At 36.0% G+C, this 19151-nt stretch overlaps 3 protein-coding genes and 1 long non-coding RNA gene across 7 annotated transcripts in view; 3 read left to right on the top strand and 1 right to left on the bottom strand.

Moving 5' to 3' along the window:
- Window positions 1-7940, bottom strand: part of slka (STE20-like kinase a) — a 24311-nt gene extending 16371 nt beyond the window's left edge. For 2 of the 3 annotated variants that reach the window (XM_083538186.1, XM_083538187.1), the window contains exons 1-2: window positions 6948-7938; window positions 615-779 (exon numbers count right to left, since the gene is read on the bottom strand). In XM_083538186.1, the coding sequence (XP_083394312.1) occupies window positions 615-779; window positions 6948-7097 (315 nt within the window). In that variant the 5' untranslated portion in view covers window positions 7098-7938. Of the gene's footprint in view, window positions 1-614; window positions 780-6947 lie in introns of all 3 variants that reach the window. The other variant, XM_083538188.1, reaches the window with a different exon arrangement.
- On the top strand, window positions 4360-7605 carry LOC310724357. Its single transcript, XR_014533051.1, has 2 exons — window positions 4360-6033; window positions 6488-7605. It is a non-coding gene; the product is annotated as an uncharacterized lncRNA (long non-coding RNA).
- Window positions 7941-9544: 1604 nt separating the features above from the next.
- LOC310725060 (dual specificity protein phosphatase 13A) lies at window positions 9545-11165 on the top strand. Of its 2 annotated transcripts, XM_083539666.1 has the most exons (4): window positions 9545-9806; window positions 9897-9914; window positions 10084-10114; window positions 10453-10544. In XM_083539666.1, exons 1-4 carry the CDS (start codon window positions 9661-9663, stop codon window positions 10483-10485), a joined length of 228 nt encoding a protein of 75 aa, XP_083395792.1. In that variant the 5' UTR covers window positions 9545-9660; the 3' UTR covers window positions 10486-10544. The 2 variants fall into 2 exon arrangements, with proteins under 2 accessions (XP_083395792.1, XP_083395791.1); XM_083539665.1 differs by having other exon boundaries at window positions 9576-9806; window positions 9897-10114; window positions 10453-11165.
- A 1943-nt stretch (window positions 11166-13108) lies between these two features.
- On the top strand, window positions 13109-17375 carry LOC310725601 (dual specificity protein phosphatase 13A). The gene is made up of 3 exons (XM_083540587.1): window positions 13109-13524; window positions 13801-14018; window positions 15608-17375. Exons 1-3 carry the CDS (start codon window positions 13400-13402, stop codon window positions 15817-15819), a joined length of 555 nt encoding a protein of 184 aa, XP_083396713.1. The 5' UTR covers window positions 13109-13399; the 3' UTR covers window positions 15820-17375.
- Window positions 17376-19151: the final 1776 nt, after the last annotated feature.

The following is a 19151-nucleotide window of genomic DNA, read 5'->3' as shown; positions in this document are numbered from 1 at the left end:
TTTTTTCTTTCTTTCTCACAGATACTCCATGCTACAGGAACCAGTTTTGGAGCATTTAAGGGATGAGTGACTTGAGCTCCTTCTTCCAGTTTTAAGTAAACATGACAGTGTTGATTAGAGTCATACATTTATCTCCTCTGATGGGCCTGCAGAAGCAAACTTGACAACTGTATAATTAATTCATAAGCACTTTCTCTGCTCATATGTAATGGTATATTATCCTCCCATATACACTGCATTCAGGGAGTGCCATCTGAAACCACCTGCACCTAATTGCTTTGGGAGCTCTGCAGCATGAAAATGATCCACACAGGAATGTGTTGATAGCAGATGAAAGCAATCTGAAAAGCCATTACCCATTAAGAGTGAATTAAGCAGCAATGTGCATAAAACATTTTCAAACTGCAAATCCAGGAAAGTGGACAGCATGGTTAGTTTACTTATTGACTGAAGGCTTCAGAATAGTTAAAATTACTGTTCTCTAATCATATCAAGCAACATGGCTTCCCACTTCCTCCACATCTTGAATGATGTGCATGTCTGTATTTAGATAATATATACTATAGATTTTTAAACAGACACGCAAACCAATCGAAAAGAGGGACACTACTTACCCATAACTTGCTCTCGAAGTAGAATGCATCAAGCAGCTTAACTATGTACTGATGGTCACAGGAAGCAAGGATATCTATCTCAACCATGTAGTCTTCCAGCTCCTCTTCTGTTTTGGTGTCAATCACTTTAGCAGCTGCAAGTACACCGGTTTCCTTGTTCTGAGCCTGAAACAAAACAATACACACAAAATAGTTCAACAAAGAATTCTGAAAAAAGGGGGCAAATGTTCTAAAAGCATAACATTTACAGCATATAAATTACATCTTGATATTATGTACTACAAACATTTTATGCATTATACTAAAATATGGTGTATTTACTTATTTAGAAGATTACCAGGTAATTTTTTTTATTTGCATTGGTGGTGGTGCACTTTATGTTTCTATTAAGCATTTAAAAAAATTTATAAGTAACGATTTGCATTTAATTAATATGGTTTGTTCATCTGTAGAGCAAAGATCACTTTGATTATTATTTGAGTTGAAAGCATATGGTTAATACTTTGCTTCATCTCACTTACATTAATACAGATTATCATCTATATCTAATAACTAATCTTTATATGTAATCAGTTTGTACCATTTTTGACCAAAAGTCAACCTCGGATGGAAATTTTAACCTATATTTCATTTGAATTTCAAAGTGTGCCATTAGAAAATGCTGCCCTAATGAATACAGTTTTGCTGGTTAAGTGTTCTAAAAGTGTAGAGTGCAATTCCAGCGTGAACCAGAAATCTTATTCCTAATGTCTAAATTAACAGCAATTTTTCTTTCATGGCACACCTGCCATTATAGACCATGAGGCATGGAGTCAACAAATGAATTACGTCTATGCGAACAAATGACCTACGTCTAGGTGAAACCAAATCATATTTAAGCCTAGCTATTCAAATGTTAAACATCCAGTTATACACAAACCAATTGCTATTTTGATTTGCAAATACACTTGACTCTGATGCTATTTTAAGCCCACAGCAGTTACAGTGTTTATAAAATAAAAAAAAAAAAAAAAAAAAAAAAAAAAAAGAAGAAGACCAAAAAAAGGGAAACAACGATTACCTCATAAAGAGGCACGGCAAAGAAAGGCACTTGTAATCTCACTGCACAAATTTACCATCTATACTTGTATAAAGATTCATTTAAGTACACTCAAATGAAGATACATTTTAGATTTAATTACTGTACCATCTCTGAAACCATTGGCAGTGTGTTTAATGCAGATGTATTTTAAGTCAGTAATAGGAGGAGTAACACAATTCCAATCACTAGCTCCGTCACAGCTGGAAGTGCCAGACCTATTTTGGAAAGTGCTTCAAATGCAATGTTTATGGATACAGAAACACAGAACAGTGGACAGAGAAAGAAACAAGTGAAGTGTGTGTGGCTTTCTATTTACACAAAGCTTTACACCATACATTCTCACGCCGTTTTCTTTGCACTAGCCAACACCTCTCCCTTCTGTAATCTGTGAGGAAACGGATGCAGCTTTTACAAAACTAAAAAACCAGCAGATCTAAATCGCTTCTTTAAAATCTACAACAGACTGCAAGCCACATATCCAAGACAGATCAGCTAATTTTCTGACTATTATTAGGTTCATAACGATAGGTTTTTACACTGTCGTTACACTTTAACTTGAAGTTTGACCATAGAAAATGTTTAAATTATGATATTAGAACACTTCTATTCTACTCCTAATCTATCATAAAGCAGAGTACAAATACTGCAAACTATTCACTGTGATTCAGTGTTTCTGGCAGCCTTTTTTCATACATGGAGTTTCAGCTAGCTTAGTTCTACTCGAACACTTGTGTTTGCATTGAGGGTGGGAATGTCATGAGTTAAAAAGTATTCTGGTGTGACACATGCTTTCTGTATTCTCCCACACCCTCCTCACAGTGCTGATGCAGAGTATATGAGCTTGGACACTTGCTGAAAGCCTCTTCCACCGAACCATTTGCTGAATCACTTTGTGCCTTTTCACACTTGACTGCACCTCTACGTGAAAATGAAACATTAATCTTAATAAAGAGAACTATAAGCTATAATGTAAATGTATCTCACTGAATATTATTTAAACCATTTTTGGTATATAAAATCGGTTAACACATTTTATGGAAAATTAAAGTTAGTCTCTTTTCCTTTGATCACTCATTCAGTCATTATTTACTATATAGACCAGACTTATTCAACTAAAATAACAAAGGCCAAAGTACACATACTTCCTTCTGCACAATGATCCAGATAAACAACTAACAGGACTGAACAATAACAATTGGGGCTGAAGCGATTCCTTAAGTAACTCGAATACAAAAACGCAACGATGCCTCGATGCTTCGTTTAGTCCATTTATCTACACACAGAGCACAGTGTTTCCAACAGACCATTATTACTGACGCACCACCCGCTAAACTCCTTAGCACACTGGACAGGTAAACGCAGAAGACGCTGCAGAATGAAAAATAAAGAAACGGGTTGAAAACAACGAGTAGCGAGAAGATGACGAAATGACAAAGTTTGGGATCATTTCAAACTAAAACAAAAAGAAAACAGTGTAATTTGAAGTACATAGAAGTAATTTGAAATTTATTTTTCAATTTTTTGATATTTATATTTCCATTTAGATGTAATATGGCATTTAAATGTATTTAATTGGTTATGTTTTCACAGATATTCTTGTATGGAATTTCAGCAATAAAAAAGTAAATTTTTCTAAAAAAGTAAAATTGCTTGTTCGTTTTAAAAAGACCGATCTTATTTTCTCTCTCTTATTTATCATTCATTCATTCATTCATTTTCTCCCGCTTATCCGTAATTCGGGTCGCGGGGGCAGCAGTCTAAGCAGGCCCCACCTTCGACTGCTGCCCAATCCTCACAGCACCGTCCCTTACGGTCCCTCCTGCAGGTGGTGAGCCCACGGGAAGGCGGCCCCACGTCACTCTGACATCACGGACCTTGATATTTCCCTCGTAAGGGACCCCCGGAGCATAAAGGGTTAAGGGCCTTGCTCAAGGGCCCAAGAGTGGCAGCTTGGCGATACCGGGGCTTGAACCCCAGACCTTCCGATTGGCAACCCAGCGCCTTAACCGCTGGAGCCACCACTCCCCCCTCTTATTTATCATTGCTCTGTAATAAAGGAAAAGTACGTTTTATCCGATTACTTAATAATTAATGGAATAATCGATAGAATACTAGATTACTACAGTAATCGATAGCTGCAGCCCTAATAGCAATAGCTATTGAGTCACATTACTACTTTTAAGAAAAATAAATGCATGCTACCCTTTGAACCTCTTTTAACATTTCGTTATTGATTTTAAAACAACAAGCCTTAAAATGAGTTCATGAAATTTTAATCTGTTAATATCTGTGATATCACCCCACATTCTAATAGAATGTCTCAAGTCCAGTAGCAAGTCTCTTGTCGAATAAACTGGCTTCAGTTTATTAAATGAAATTGAAAACATTGCTGAGAGCTTTGTAATTTAAACCACTATGTTGTTTTGCCAAAAGCCTTCAAATGGTATACAAAAGCAAACTAAATTGTGTATTATGTTTCTTTAGTACTAACCACAATAAAAAGGAAAAAGCAGGAACTGTTGACCCAATTGCAAAAAACACAAAATCACAATTTACAGACCTGTTAAATATTGGCTTTTTATTTCCATTCTGATATTTACAAATATTTATACTAACAACTGACCAGCTACAAGACTGTAGATTTCGATTGTGGTCTAATTTCTATTTTATTTTTTGACATATTTCTCACAGATACTCCATGCTATGAGAACCAGCTTTCTGTGCAAACAACACAAAAACAAGTGCAGCACTATCATTTCAAAAGTAACCACAAACCAATATACACTAATAAACACCTGTGGGCTTTAGGGGTGGTTTATATTTATATACAGGACTGCACGCTGTAGTACCCAACATGGAAACTTAAGCAAAGTAAATTTCAAGTAGGGCTGTAACATGTCCTTTAATTACAAAAATTCATAGATAAGCTAATCCTCCTATATAAGATAATAGTGCAGCGTCACCCCCTCTGTAGTGCCAGAAATATTTACACATTGAAAATGAAATGGGCTACAATTAATAGAATCACATGGTATCAAACTAAGTTCCGATCCCTGGAGAGAACTCTGTCTAACAATCAGCTCTGGAGGAGACGGAACAAGACAGATGAAGCAGATGAAGCAGAGGAGCCTCGTTCACACACCGACAGCTTCATACTTCAGGCCGACAACATGGTTACCGTTGGATGCACCAGAAATGTTGGAATTGCAAGGAATAACGACAAAATTGCGTGAAAAAAAGAGTCAGAATTACAAGAATAAAACACCATTCAGTGCATTTTTTTTTTTTAGAGTGATCTTAAATTTATTTACATTATTGATATAAACCTAAAAGATTTAGTTCACATATTCTTGAATAAAATTTCAGCAATAGAAATGTTCATTTTTCTAAGAAGTTTCTAAAAATTACTTATTTTCATCTTATTTTCTCTTGTATATTAAGAAAGAAAAAGTACTTCTTATCCAATTACTTTAATAGTCGTCAGAATACTAGATTACTAAAATAATCGATAGCAACAGCTCTAATTTCAAGCAAAGAAAATCCCTATCTAATAAAATGCATTATAAACAGTGAATATCATTTTTCACTGAGAATCTCTGTACTATTTATTAAGAATAACTACAAACACTGGACTATTGAATGAACAGGGATCAGGTTCACACAACAGAAATTCCCACTGCTCCTGGTTATTACAACAAAAAATTAAAGTGGGTGTATTCTTAAGAACAACCTATTAACTGTATGCCAAACATTCTGCATTCCACAATAGGGCGCAGTAACAAAGCATTTTGACTATAGCATCATGACTATGCGCTGGAGCAGCTATCAATGAAATTACTCACTTGCTTAACTGAGTTTTAAACTCGACTTATAGATCTGTCTTTATCATCACATTTTGATCAATAAATGACAGTGACTATTTTACCCTATTACTGCACACTTTGTAGCTTATCTTCAGCAGGGAAAATGCTAATAGGAAAGTTGTCATCCCCTGTCCTACTTTAATACATATCTACATCTTATCAACTCAATTTATCTTGAGTCAAACAGCTTAGTTATTAAGTGTTCTAATTATGCAAGAAATGTAATTGATTGTGCGCTGAACCAGAAATATTTGGTTTAAAATACAATGAACTTAAAACTGTTAACTAGTTTGAATGTGCAAATAGTCACTGTGGTGCTGCACGCTCAAAATAGCACCAGTGCTTAAAAAGAAAAAGAAAAAAAGAAAAACCCGAGAGGTGTGGCAGAAACCATTGTCTGTAAACCTTTATGATCGCAAGTTCCTCTGTACCGCATATATTCCAGATCCAACTGTTTTGCAACTGTTTTCCAACTGTTTTGTCTCGTACACCATTCACCTTCACTGTTGTTTTCTGTAAAGCTGCTTTGAGACAATGTCTGTTGTGAAAAGCGCTATACAAATAAACTTGACTTGACTTGACTATTAGTTGAACTCGTCAATAATCCTTGTTTTTTTGCCTTACACACATAATAGGGAAATGCTGGTAGCATATTACATTAATGAATGTCATGAATGAAGTCATCAAAACCAGTCATGGAGAGCTGGAGTCCAGGTTTGCTGGTGATGCACTAACAATATGTAGAGCCCTACAATTTTCATTGCTGATGTAATACCGACGTCAGAAAGCTTTGGTTGCCAGATTGTGCACAATGTCAGAGGTTGCAAAGTGGACAATTTCAGTAATCAGATGGGATCACACTGGTGCATCTCTCTTGATTTCCATGTTCAACAATCTTGGTGTCGTACTGTACATTTCCTTATTGCTAGGATTTGACATTGCTGTACCTTTAGTACATTTTACACTTGAACTGCACAGAAATACACATGAATAAACACAAACTTGTAATGCGTTCTACACCAAACGCACCTGATGCAGGTAAAACATTACAATGAAAAATAAATAAATAATAATAATATTAATAATAATAATAATAATGCCTTGGACTTTAATCCTTCGTGATTGGAGGAAGTATGAATCCCTGCATAATACTGACATATGATCAAAATAATCAACAAGCTTGCAAACACCTCCCCAAATTGCGTGCAAGAGTATATGTTGACTCAGAATGAGCCAACAGAGAGAAGACAAAAATGACAAACGTAATAGCAAAACTGAACTAGCACCAAAACAGGGTGGTCTCTCTACCTAGGTCAGGATGATCATTTTAAAATGATTTTTTTTTTATTTAGGCACGATCTATTTAAAGGCACGATCAGACATATTTACCTTGTAGACCTTTCCGAAGGCTCCATCTCCGAGCTCTCCGACAATCTCCCACACTTCCTCTGGATTCACGTCTCTGTGAACGTGCTCGTACTGTTTTTTCTTTTTGTCGATGCCGATCTTAAAGATCTTCCGCAGGTTGAAAAACGACATCTTTGCCGTTTGAAAGAGATGCAAATTAAAACAAGAACTAAAACCAACCCTACAGGCCACTAATTCTTAAAACAACTAAGTTGGCTAACTAGCTAGCTAGCTCTAGTCACGCAGCGAATTATAATTCTGCTGCAGTAAAAAGCACGACACGGAGCGAACCCTACTTTATATTGGATGTGCAGCAAATTACTAGCAAACTGAGAACGAAGCAATTTGGGGAAAGTGTGGCGGTTATATCCATACACTTGTCCATAACGGTACAGAAGAATGGTCCACGTTACATACAAAATAGTAGCCCTGTCTCTCCTGTAGTTAGCTCCAGCTTCTGGCGGTCCTCCTGTTTGTTTTCTCGGGTTTAGCAGTAAAATGAGAGGTGCTTCTTTAAGGAGAAAATCTACCCTCAAACCAAATTTCGTTTTTTCATTCAGACAACGAAGGGGAAACCAATAAATCGGTGTATTTACCCGACAAATATAAAGAGACGAAAGCGAAGAAAACGGATGCTGAAGTCTAAAGTCGCTAGCTAGCTAACAGCCAATCCACACAAACACGGTCACGGCCCAGCCGCTCTCTGTATCCGTCTCTCTTCAGCCTGTTCCTGGTTCAAGAAAGAAAAGAAAATAGGCCTAAAACAAGAACCAGCACTACTCTACTCTATTAGGAGTCATATCACGTTACTCCAGGCGGCAGAACAGGTTGTTGTGTTGATTTAAAGCGTCCATCCCTGTTTAGAGGAAAAGCGCGTTCCGTCTCAGCACAACTTCAGAAAAAAGATGAGGGAGCCGTCGCTGGATGGAAGAAGGCGCGTGCACGGCGACGGCAAAGAAAGCGGTTTGCGCACGCGCGCTGAAGGAACTAGAGCTGCCCTGGCGTAGCTGTTAGGTTAGGAGGGGAAACAATAATCAGATAGAAAGTTTGCAACATACACAGGATTTTATATATATATATATATATATATATATATATATATATATATATATATATATATATATATATATATATATATATATATAATTTATTTTGCACTCTAAGCATCCAAGGTGAAAAGGTGAAAAGTTCTGGGGTAGTTGCTGAGGAAGTAGACAAAAAACTGAATGATCATCAATAAAGGTGTTGCAAGAGCTGTTTTTAGCAACAGCGTTATTTCCACTCTTACAGCATCATTGTGGGTGCTTCTGTGAACAGTGTGGTTGAGTGAATTTGTCAGGATTTGGACATTAAAATAAAGTAATAGGACCAGACCAGAGTCGTCAAAATTCAAAAAGAAAAAGCTTTGGTATATATGGGACACCATGAACAAACTAGTCATTAGCCATCTAGCTTATATCATAGACACCTCTCTCCCTTTGTGAGGTTCCCTAAATACAACAGATATATTTCCAGATATAGTTATAGCCCCTTTGGTGTTTTGTAATAATTCAGAAGCATTGATGGGCAAAGTATACAAACCATATACACTAGGTAAAATATTGCTAAAGTAAACGTAAAAGTGCTTCCCTTAATCTTTCACTTCAGGAAAAGTACAAAAGTATTTGTCTACAAATGTACTTAAGTGTCCAGAGTACTATGATTTATTATGGCTATAATTTCCTAATATCTTTTTTGTCACAAGTCTCTTTCATCAACTCAGTTTATATGAAAAGGCTCTAATGTTACTCTTAGCACACAAATCTATTAATAGAATGATATTAATGAGTCAAACATTGATTGATATTTATTAAAATTATCATGAGCTCATTAAAATGCGCAATTAAAGCCAGTAAAGTACAAATACGCGTAAATTTTACTTAAGTACAGTGACAAATGATATTACCTTCATTAATGTCCACCACTGTTTAGTAAGTGGCTTTACTATCTTTTTAACCTTATGCACCAGGTAGAGTACACAGTGAAAAGAACCTGTGCTTCTACAGAACCATGGGGCTACATTCTACTTAAAACAACACAGAACTGCACAGGCCTACAAAAATTGCACATGTGCAAATGTGTGCCAAAAGAAAGAAAACCAAATCAAATAAAATCTTATTTGTCACATACACATACATACAGGGTACGACATGCAGTGAAATGCTTTTTACGACGGCCCGGCATGAGGGAATAGCCAACAGTGTTTGAGAAAGAATACAAAACTCATTGAGTACGTTATGTATAATCACATCAGTGTGTTTCCAAGACCTGCTCCAGATCAGCTGCCACCCTGACCAAGATAACGCAATCAAAAGAATAAGCTTTACCCTTTTACCCTCATAAATGAGCTTCCATCTCATTGTTTTCATTGTTTACATTTTTGTAGTGCTCAGATTAGATTACAATGCCTTCTGGGCACATTTTACTCCTGAAGTCTAACGTCATGCTGACATAATAAAGTAACAGAACAGTTATTAAGATGGAGATAGTGATTCTCCCAAAGGAAACTGGTCAGGGGAAGTTGATAACGCCATGTTCAAATCTGTATGAACATTTAGGCTTGAGTCAAATGAAAATACAGCGGCATCTACTGGAGACTCTGAGTTAATACAGTGATCACGCAGCTGGCCGTGTCATTCAGTGAGCCAACATTAAGATGGTGGAGTCTCCTAAAAGCACAAAAGAGAACAGTTTTTCCAGTAAATCTCCTACTGTTGAGCAGCTGGAGAAAATCCTACATGGAGGTCAGTTATCATGTAATCATGTTGATGAAGTGTGGCCCAATCTGTTTCTAGGAGACATGTAAGTCAGCTAATGTTTGTTACATGTTTCTAAATGCTTCCATTTTCAGTAATCTCTTATAGTATAATATTTTTTCTGACCTTTCTGCAGGTACATGTCTCACGATAGGTATGGACTTTGGAGACTTGGTGTTACTCATGTTCTAAATGCTGCTCATGGAAAAATGTGTTGTAAAGGCAGTGATGATTTCTATGGTACCACAGTAAAATACTATGGAGTGTCAGCAAATGACCTGCCTACATTTGATATTTCACCTTTCTTCTACCCTTCTGCACAGTTTATTCATCAGGCTCTCAGCACCCTCAGCGGTAAAACAAACTCTATTGTCTGTTGTACAATATTGTGGTATTTTACTATGGCAAATTCTGCTGTGGTACAATATAAAAATGTTGATCAATACATAATGAAAACATAATTCCCTTTATGGAAGGCAATGTATTAAAATACATAAATATATATAGTAATAAGATTTTGTCCTCTGTGAAATCATACTTTATTTTGATTTTGCACCTACACAGTCAATGTTCCTTACAAGGAATGCTTTTTTCCCACTTTCCAAACTATCCTGTGTAAACTGTCTGTACTACAACGGCATTTATCTTTATATAACAAATGTTCTCATACTCAATTATTCATTTTCCCTCAGCTAAAGTTTTTGTGCACTGTGCTGTTGGTGTAAGCCGTTCTGCTACCCTGGTCTTGGCATATTTAATGATTTATCACAACTTCTCGTTAGTGGATGCTATCCTGAAAGTAAAAGAGAAGAGATGGATTTTTCCAAATCGAGGATTTCTCGGGCATCTTATAAATCTGGATTCTGAACTAAAGAACAAATCTCAAAGTGACTGTCCAGTGCATGGAGAAAACTAGCGACAGATGTATTGGTGTGAGTAAAACAAAGACTATATGTTGCCCTTCAGCAAACACTTGCCATAAAGTTGGAAGCACACTAAAAGGCCCAGACATGTTCTAGTATAACAATATCACTGTGCATAAAGCAAACTATATGAAGACATGTTTTGCTAAAGGTTGGAGTGGAAGAATTTACCTCAACCTCAGTGAACATCTTTGGATTAATTGGAATGCCAACTGCACCCCTGACTATGTCACCTGACATAACTGTCTGACCTCACTAATGTTCTTATGAAATGAACAAATCCCCACGGCTATGTTGTAAAATGTAGTAAAAAGACTTCCCTGGAAAGTGTGGTATTATAACAGTAAGGGGTCAAAATCTGAAATAGGACATTAAAAACACATAAATTTGGGATGGTCAGGTGTTAAATGTAAGTGTATTAACATGTTGATGCAGTACCATTATCTGCCACTTGGAGGCCATAAACTGCAGTTTGAATGTCACTGGTTTAATTGTCATCTTTGGTCACTGCTGAAAAAAAAAAAAAAAAACCCTCAGTGTCATTGAAATAGGTAGTATTGAACAAAGCAGGCAATGTTAATGTATGCAAATTCTTGCATCTAAGCCATCCCAGTAATGCTTTAATATTTATACTTGAGTACCAGTTCAAAACTTTGAGCTTTTGAATACTGTATACTTACATATGAAAGTAAAAGAAGGGATCTATGAGAACTGTATTTGAATGATTTATACAATAAATAGTACATTCTCCTGTAAACAGTAGTGAACGAATTACACAAACCATGTAGATTGTGTATTAGGTAAAATATTACTCCAGTAAAAGTGCTCCTTTTAAACTTTCACTTCAGTAAAAGTACAAAAGTATTTGCCTTTAAATGTACTTAAGTATCTTAAATACTATGATTTATTATTTCTATAATGTTCCTATTATCATTTTTGTCACAAGAATCTTGTTTAATGAAGTTTATGTGAAAAGACTGTTACTCGTAACACACCAATCTATTGATATTGATATTGATATTAATGAGTGAAATACTTATTGATATCTGTTCAATTATCATGAGCCCAAAATTAAATTTTCAATTACTTCATAAAAATGCCCAAATAAGGCCACGGGTGTTGTGGCAAGTTAGAGTCAGGGTTGGCTTCTATCATTTATTACTCTCAAAATGCTGTTGAACTGATGCTGAACTGTATGTTTGTGGTAAGTAGATACCACCAACAAGAGACGATCACAAGTTCAAATCAGAGCACACGCTTTGCCCTGATTGGTGGCTTGCTGTGTGCTAGGTTTATCCACTCATAAATCAAAATGAACGACTGATTTCGTAAAATGTTGTTGAGTAAAAAGTAAGATATTTGACTTTAAAATGTAGTGAAGTTAAAGTAAAAGTCTCCCCAAATAGAAATAATTCAATAAAGTATAGATACACAAAAAAGCTATTTAAGTACAGTAAGAAATTAAATTTACTTCATTACTGTCAACCACTGCCTGTACATCATACTCTTTCAAGGAGAGAGTTTTTTATTATTACAGGCACAGCAAGCGAATGCTTACACTTACGTATTTCTGGTAGAGTCACACTACCAGTTAAAAGTTTGGACACCTTCTAATTTAGTGTTTTTTTCATTTCAGTGGTTTTATCTTTATTGTTTTCAACATTGCATATTAATACTGAAAACATTGGAAATATGACAGAACAAATATCAAATTATGTAGCCAACACAAACATGATAAATGTTCAAATGTTTATATTTTTTACTTTTCAATGTAGCCACCTATTGTTTTATTAATAGCTTTGCACACGCATCATTCTTTCAGTCAGCATCATGAGGTAGTCACCTGGAATGGTTTTCCAAAAATTTCAAGGAGTTCCCACAGATGTTAAGTATTTGGGGGCTGCATTTCTTCCCAAACATCTCAATTGGATTTAGATTGGATGATTGCGGAGGCCAGGTCATCTGATGCAGCACTCTACAAGCTAGAGGCGTATTTGGGGTCATTGTCATTTTGGAAAACAAATGATGTCCCACTAAGTGCAAATCAGATTGGATGGCATGTTGATGAAAAATGCTGTTGTAGACATGCTGGTTAAATGTGCCTTCAATTTTGAACCCTCTCACCTCCTCCTTCCAATACAGAAATGAAAAAAATTATTAACCAGTTATAAAAAATTATTAAAGCATACATTAAACCCCAAATGCACACATATATATATATATATATATATATATATATATATATATATATATATATATATATATATATATATATATATATATATATATATATATATTTGTTTCTTTTTATTATTATAAAAAAAATCATATCCTTTATAAATTAAATGTTACACAGTATACATCAGTGCAGCGGTGTGTGGCAGACTGCAATATGTAAGAAGTAGGGCAGGACACTGAGAGTGAGGCACCAGCAGGGGGCGATGGATTACTCGGTAATGGTGGTGAAGACTGAACCGTGTCCGTGGTGTGTGTATGACAGCGTTGTTCTGCTCTGTGGTGTCTGATTATATATAACTCCGGTATATCGGATGACAGAGCGGCGGTGTGGTGCACCTGCTCGCGCGCGTCTCACACACACACACACACACACACACACACGCACACAGCGTCACAGCACGCGCAGCTCGAGCTCCCACTGTTTTAACGAACGCGGTGTAGAGCTATAGCACGTCTAGTGTTTTTAATTCCGAAAGACATGGCGTCCCAGAAGTACAAACAGGGCCTGGCTGAAATCAGAGCTTTAGAGAATGTTCTGGACGGATGCAAACTTGACCTCACCGCCGTTGATGAAGTCTGGCCGAACTTGTACATCGGAAATGTGTAAGTGTTACATTACAGAGGCAATGCAGTCTATCACTATCTAGATCACTGTTCTCCAGTAGTAGATGTTCATATACTAGGCTCTGTGATGCATACTGATATATACCACTGGACTGACAAGAACACAAGAACATTGCTTATTGTCTATTGTTTTCTTCTGAATAAATTGTGATCTTTTTTTATTTCTAAACATACAGCAGGTCATCTACTGTACACAGCTCTGGTATGTGACAAAGTGGATGAATCTGAGACTAAATGTAATCTGTTTTTCTCCAGGGCACTTGCTCAAAACAGAAGTGCTTTAAAGAAGTTGGGCATCACTCACATCCTGAACGCAGCCCATGCCAAACAGGGCAGTATAGGAGATGAGAGTTATTATGGTGCTGATTTTGTTTATTATGGCATACCAGCAGAAGACACAGGCAAGTTTGATATCAGCATACACTTCCGGTCAGCAACTGACTTCATCCACAAAGCCCTTAAGAAGAAAAATGGTAAGAACACATTCCACTCTGGAAATCATTTTTGCTTATGCAAACACAACTAGTGTTTACCTAAGCAGCTAAAAGTTTATTTCTGTACACCGATAAAGACATATATAGTGGAGTCAGAGACCATACTGAAAATCTGGGATTTCTTTTTTACATTTAAAATAATATTTAAAAACAGTTTCAGCTTTTTGAAATATTTAAAAAACAAAGGACTGTTTAGTATTTTTTCAATATTCAAGATTATTTATAGGTCCCTATTTAAATGTGAGCATATTTGTTCTATTAGTCATGTCAACTGCTCTGTATAAAAAGATGTATATGCTTATGATCTTAAATAAATATTTTATAATCTTTCAAGAGTCTGTTATCAAAGCAAGATTAAATGGAATTAAAAGGAATATAACAAATACTAAGCAACGTTTCCAATACTATGTTGTTATTGGCAATAATATAATTTGGAAAATTGATGATGAAAATTGTTCTAGTGGTTAGGATGCGGCGCTCTCACCGCTGCGGCCCGGGTTCGATCCCTGGTCAGGGAACCAACCCCAGCCACTCTTAGTGCCAGTCCCAAGCCCGGATAAATGGAGAGGGTTGCGTCAGGAAGGGCATCCAGCGTAAAAACACGTGCCAAATCAAACATGCGGATAGTCCGCTGTGGCGACCCCTGATAGGAGAAGCCGAAAGAAAGTTTAGTAAAAAAAAAATAAATGTGGTTTTTAAAACAAATTTTTTTTGCCATTATTCTCAAACTTGGAGACCCACATACATTTTCTCAAAGTCACTACAGCTGTTTTTAGGAGGTACTTTTACTTTAAAAACAAACCAGTTTGCAAATTCAGAGCAGAGTACAAGCCATATTAACCTAACATGGTTTGTTTTGGTTACTGAATTTTTAACCAAAAGGTTGTGGGTAAATGGTTATTTTTTTATATTGTTTGAGCTAACAATCTGAAATTTAAAAAGTTCATAATCTAAAATGAATAGCCTTAAATAAACTAAGATATTTCCTAATTATTTAGGAAATCAAATTTTTGCCATTTTCTTAGAAAAAAAATAAAATAAATAGCCTTATTTATTAAAGGTTGCCAACTCCAGTCATATATATATTTACCTCACATAATGTTAGCTAGTTTGCATTTTTGTCAACAAGCTAAAACAGTTTGCCAAGCCAAATGAAATGTGTAAAACATTTGAAAACAATTTTTACAGCATTTTTATTTTGAAAGGTAACTGTGAGAAAAAAAAAAACGGTTTCTCTGCTCTGTCTTGATTGACACAATGAAATGAAGCAATGTGTTGTTCTTCAGGTCCCCAGTTTCTCATTATCAACCCAGCTTCCTGCCCCAACAAAATAAAGCCAGCAACTGAGTTGTAAAAATAACCTGGTGTTGTTTTTATAGTCCTCAATTAAACTGCTCTACAGACACATTTCCCAAGGATAAATACCACTAGAGTGATAGAGTGTAAGTGAACATTATGTATATAACCTGACACTCTTTTACTTATGCAGATTGTAAAAACACGGTTAGGATAACAAGGTTTTCATATTTTCCTGTTTACTACATCCATTGTGTTTATTCTACTCACAGGAAAAGTGCTCGTGCATTGCATTATGGGAGTGAGCCGCTCAGCTACTTTAGTCCTGGCCTACTTAATGTTACATCAGCATCTCACTCTACGTGCTGCCATCCAACAAGTCACCCAGAGGAGACCAATCTACCCTAACAGGAACTTTCTGGGTCTGCTGCTTGAGCTCGACACACAACTGCAGAGAAAGCGAATGATGTGTCCAATTCTCTGACAGCGCAGCATTGTCACAAAGTTTACAATGTATGTTGTGACAAAGACTGAGCTTTAACATCTTTTTTTGTTTTTTAGCTAAGCAATTCTGTACTATGTAGAAATAGGAATAATAACGTGTAATCTAGCGATTTTCCATGTGTGTATACGCACATACTTGTACATATTTTTAAACTCTATAAATTTTTATTATGGAAGTGTTTTTTTTTTTTTTTTATTAGAAGTTTGATACATGCGGTTATAAGAAACAGGCAGAATATTTACTATATGAAGACTGAATGACGACACAGCTTTCACCATTGAAGAAATGTGTCAGGCTTTGTTTTAAACAGCCTTTCCATTTGTATCTGAAAAGAGAGAATCAAATAATGATCCATCTGTCCTGTCTGACACCAAGTTTTCAAACCCACCAACAGAAATAAGAAAATTGATAGCTAAATTGCTAACAAAAAAAAGTAGAGTGCTTTCAAGCTGGTCGCCAATTTTCTGGAAAGTAACTCTTACCAAACTGGAAGGAACTCTGCTCCCTGGTGAGGGGATGCTTGTCGTATCTTGAGTAACGACTTTTATTCTGGTCTGATATAGATCCAGGAGGAGGAATTTATCCTGGGCATAATGCAAGAATACACCCCAGATAGAAGGAAAGTCCACCACAGATCCCCCCCACACATACATTCACAAGTAGGGGCAGTTAATACAAACAAAATAGGGAGAATGTGTTTAAAAATGGTAATCCAAGTAATGAATGGGATCAAACTCTCAGAAACTGAAGGTGTGGAAGCAGAAATAATGCTGATCACTGTGCCACCATGCTGTCTTTATTCGAGACATTTTATAAATGCGTGTACAAAGGACTAACTTTTCAGAGACGAGCTGTGCTGGTGATGCATAACAAAATAAAGCGGTTATATAACATACATTATGGATCATTATCCATTATGTTAAGGGCATATACATTGTAGTTGTGTAATTATCCTCAGTTTATTTATGTGCCATTCTTCAGCTATTCAGTTTTCCCTGTAAAGAGATTGCATGGCTCCAGACTTACATTTGAATCAAACAGGAATCTCATTTGAGGTGTTTCTTCTCAGTTGGAATGAAAACACTGAGTTACACCAACCAAGAAATCTGAAGATCCCTGTTCTAGAGAAAAGTATGAGAAAGTATGCATAAGGAACCATCATTGTTGTATTTTATATATATTTTATATGCAATGCTCTAGAAATAATACAATAATATTTAATTCATTTTATGGTTGTATTTTGAGTTGCAGTGTGTATTTTTGACAAACATTTCTGAATTTATTTATATTTTAAGTATTTTGGACCTATATGGGATGGATGGATGGATGGATGGATGGATGGATATAATTTTGATTATTGCGCTTGAAGAGTAACAGTAAAAAATGTCACATATGTAACAGAACTCTAATCATTTTTTCTCTGCCAATTCCGAAGGAGTAAAATTAATACTGTTGTTCAAGCCAAGTGAATTAAGGTTGTTTACACAGTCTGAGACTGAAATATCAATTGCAAAATAAAGTCATTTTGTGAAGAATATGATTTAGCCGTCTTTGTTGTTAAGCCCCAAAGTTCTCTCATGCCTGTTTTCCTGACAGTGTAATATTTTGTTTCATAATGAGAGCACATTAATAGGCTATTAGAGTCAACATCAAGGTGGAAGAAAGAATGTAATAATATTTAACTCAGACACTCATATCCTGTTGGATTCATGCTGTTTGCGAAATGATCCTTGCAAGAAGGTACAGCCTCAAACAGGGCTGATAATCAAATTAGTTCTTCCTGTTGGAGACACTGATTCCATTCTGGAGTCCATCACCAGGCTTGCAGTAATCCTCAGGAGAAATATGTGTCCTAATGGGCTTTTATAATCTGCTCCCCTGAGGACTCTTAATCCACAGGCAGATGATACAATATGAAGCCGAAACGAACACTCGGTTAAGTGGGATTTTCAGCACAGTGAATTACTTACTTTGGAGTATTTGTGCGTTTAAATGCTGGAGAGATATGCTTTTCTGGTTTTTGTGCAATATAATATCCAGTGATGTAGGAAATATCAATTTAATAAAAAAGACTGATTGATTCTAATTGCATTCAATATTTTCTTTCTGAATTCAGACGCTGTCTTGGAGCAGATGTGTTAGTAATTGCAGTTTGCTTTTGTCAAAAAATTCGAGAAAGATGCTCATGGTTCATGCTTCAAAAGTGATATATATCATGGCATTTCTGATTGCCAAAAGGTTGTGAAATTCCTTAATTCCAGTGCACATTGGACATTATAATGACATCCTGAACACTTCCACTTGTTTTACTGTATATCAGCAGCAGAGGGCGCCGCTCCACTATAAACCAGATGTGAGTGGACGCCCCCTTTACTCAAGGAAAATGAAGGTCTTGTGAGCAAATCTTGCATTGATTATCAATTCCTTCTTTAAACTTCCACGTTCTGTTTACTCACAATCTACACACCTTTGCTATAAGCTTCACTGTATCATTTCTTTTGTCAAATCTACAGCAATTACTAAATAATGTTCTATAATGTTCTAACTATGTTCTAATGTTCTAAATATTTAACCACACTTTCATTTTTTCTTTGCCATTGTGTTTTACTCTTGTCAATAGAAACAGGACAATATAACTTATTCTAGAAAATAAATTGATTGTGGTATCAAATTACTGATCGGATGAGCAAACTGTCAAGCTTTCATTCAAATCCTGAACCAAAAATATTTATAATCACTTAATGATACAACAGTGAAATGAGTTTATTTTGTGATTAAGATCTACATTACTTTTTTTACATCTCCCACAATTCCATTCAACTCCTAGCAGCTAGTGGTGCATGTGGGAATTCATCTCTAAACTAATGATGTGATACCCAAACAATGATGTTCTACAAGCTTTCACACTAATGCTGCTGTCAATGCCTTCATGCTCATCATCTCATGGATTGCTAGCTAGCCAGGCCAGGCCTCTCACTGAGTTGGAGTCTCCACTAGCTCTAAGTTGAATTTGTCAATAATATGACTTTGAATATCACAAGAAAAAAAATGCTGACTGGCAAAAAAGGAAATAAAACCTGACTATTATTTTTTATGTTTAAAATCACAAACAAAGTCTCTCTGAAAGCCAATGTAACTAGGCTAACACATCAGAGCAACTCAACCATGAATTCTCTCCTGAATAGCAAATTGCAGTACTTATCAAGAAACTTACTAACCAACTTACTTACTAACAACAGTAACCATGTTATTTCAACATGTTATTTGCAAACTAGCAGTATTCAGGAGCAGCAGGTGTGTGTTTGCCCCGA

Source organism: Silurus aristotelis (genome assembly GCF_946808225.1).
Source record: "Silurus aristotelis genome assembly, chromosome: 4".
NCBI lineage: Eukaryota > Metazoa > Chordata > Actinopteri > Siluriformes > Siluridae > Silurus > Silurus aristotelis.
This window is presented reverse-complemented; position numbering and strand designations above follow the sequence as displayed.

What these genes read in the sequence shown, in the direction of transcription:
- LOC310725060 (XM_083539665.1), top strand. Translation starts at nt 9,661, where the DNA reads ATGGTGGAGTCTCCTAAAAGCACAAAAGAGAACAGTTTTTCCAGTAAA. An exon ending in AATCTGTTTCTAGGAGACAT is followed by an intron (nt 9,807 to 9,896) that starts GTAAGTCAGCTA and finishes ACCTTTCTGCAG; the next exon opens with GTACATGTCTCACGATAGGT. An exon ending in GGCTCTCAGCACCCTCAGCG is followed by an intron (nt 10,115 to 10,452) that starts GTAAAACAAACT and finishes ATTTTCCCTCAG; the next exon opens with CTAAAGTTTTTGTGCACTGT.
- LOC310725601 (XM_083540587.1), top strand. Translation starts at nt 13,400, where the DNA reads ATGGCGTCCCAGAAGTACAAACAGGGCCTGGCTGAAATCAGAGCTTTA. An exon ending in AACTTGTACATCGGAAATGT is followed by an intron (nt 13,525 to 13,800) that starts GTAAGTGTTACA and finishes GTTTTTCTCCAG; the next exon opens with GGCACTTGCTCAAAACAGAA. An exon ending in AGCCCTTAAGAAGAAAAATG is followed by an intron (nt 14,019 to 15,607) that starts GTAAGAACACAT and finishes TTCTACTCACAG; the next exon opens with GAAAAGTGCTCGTGCATTGC.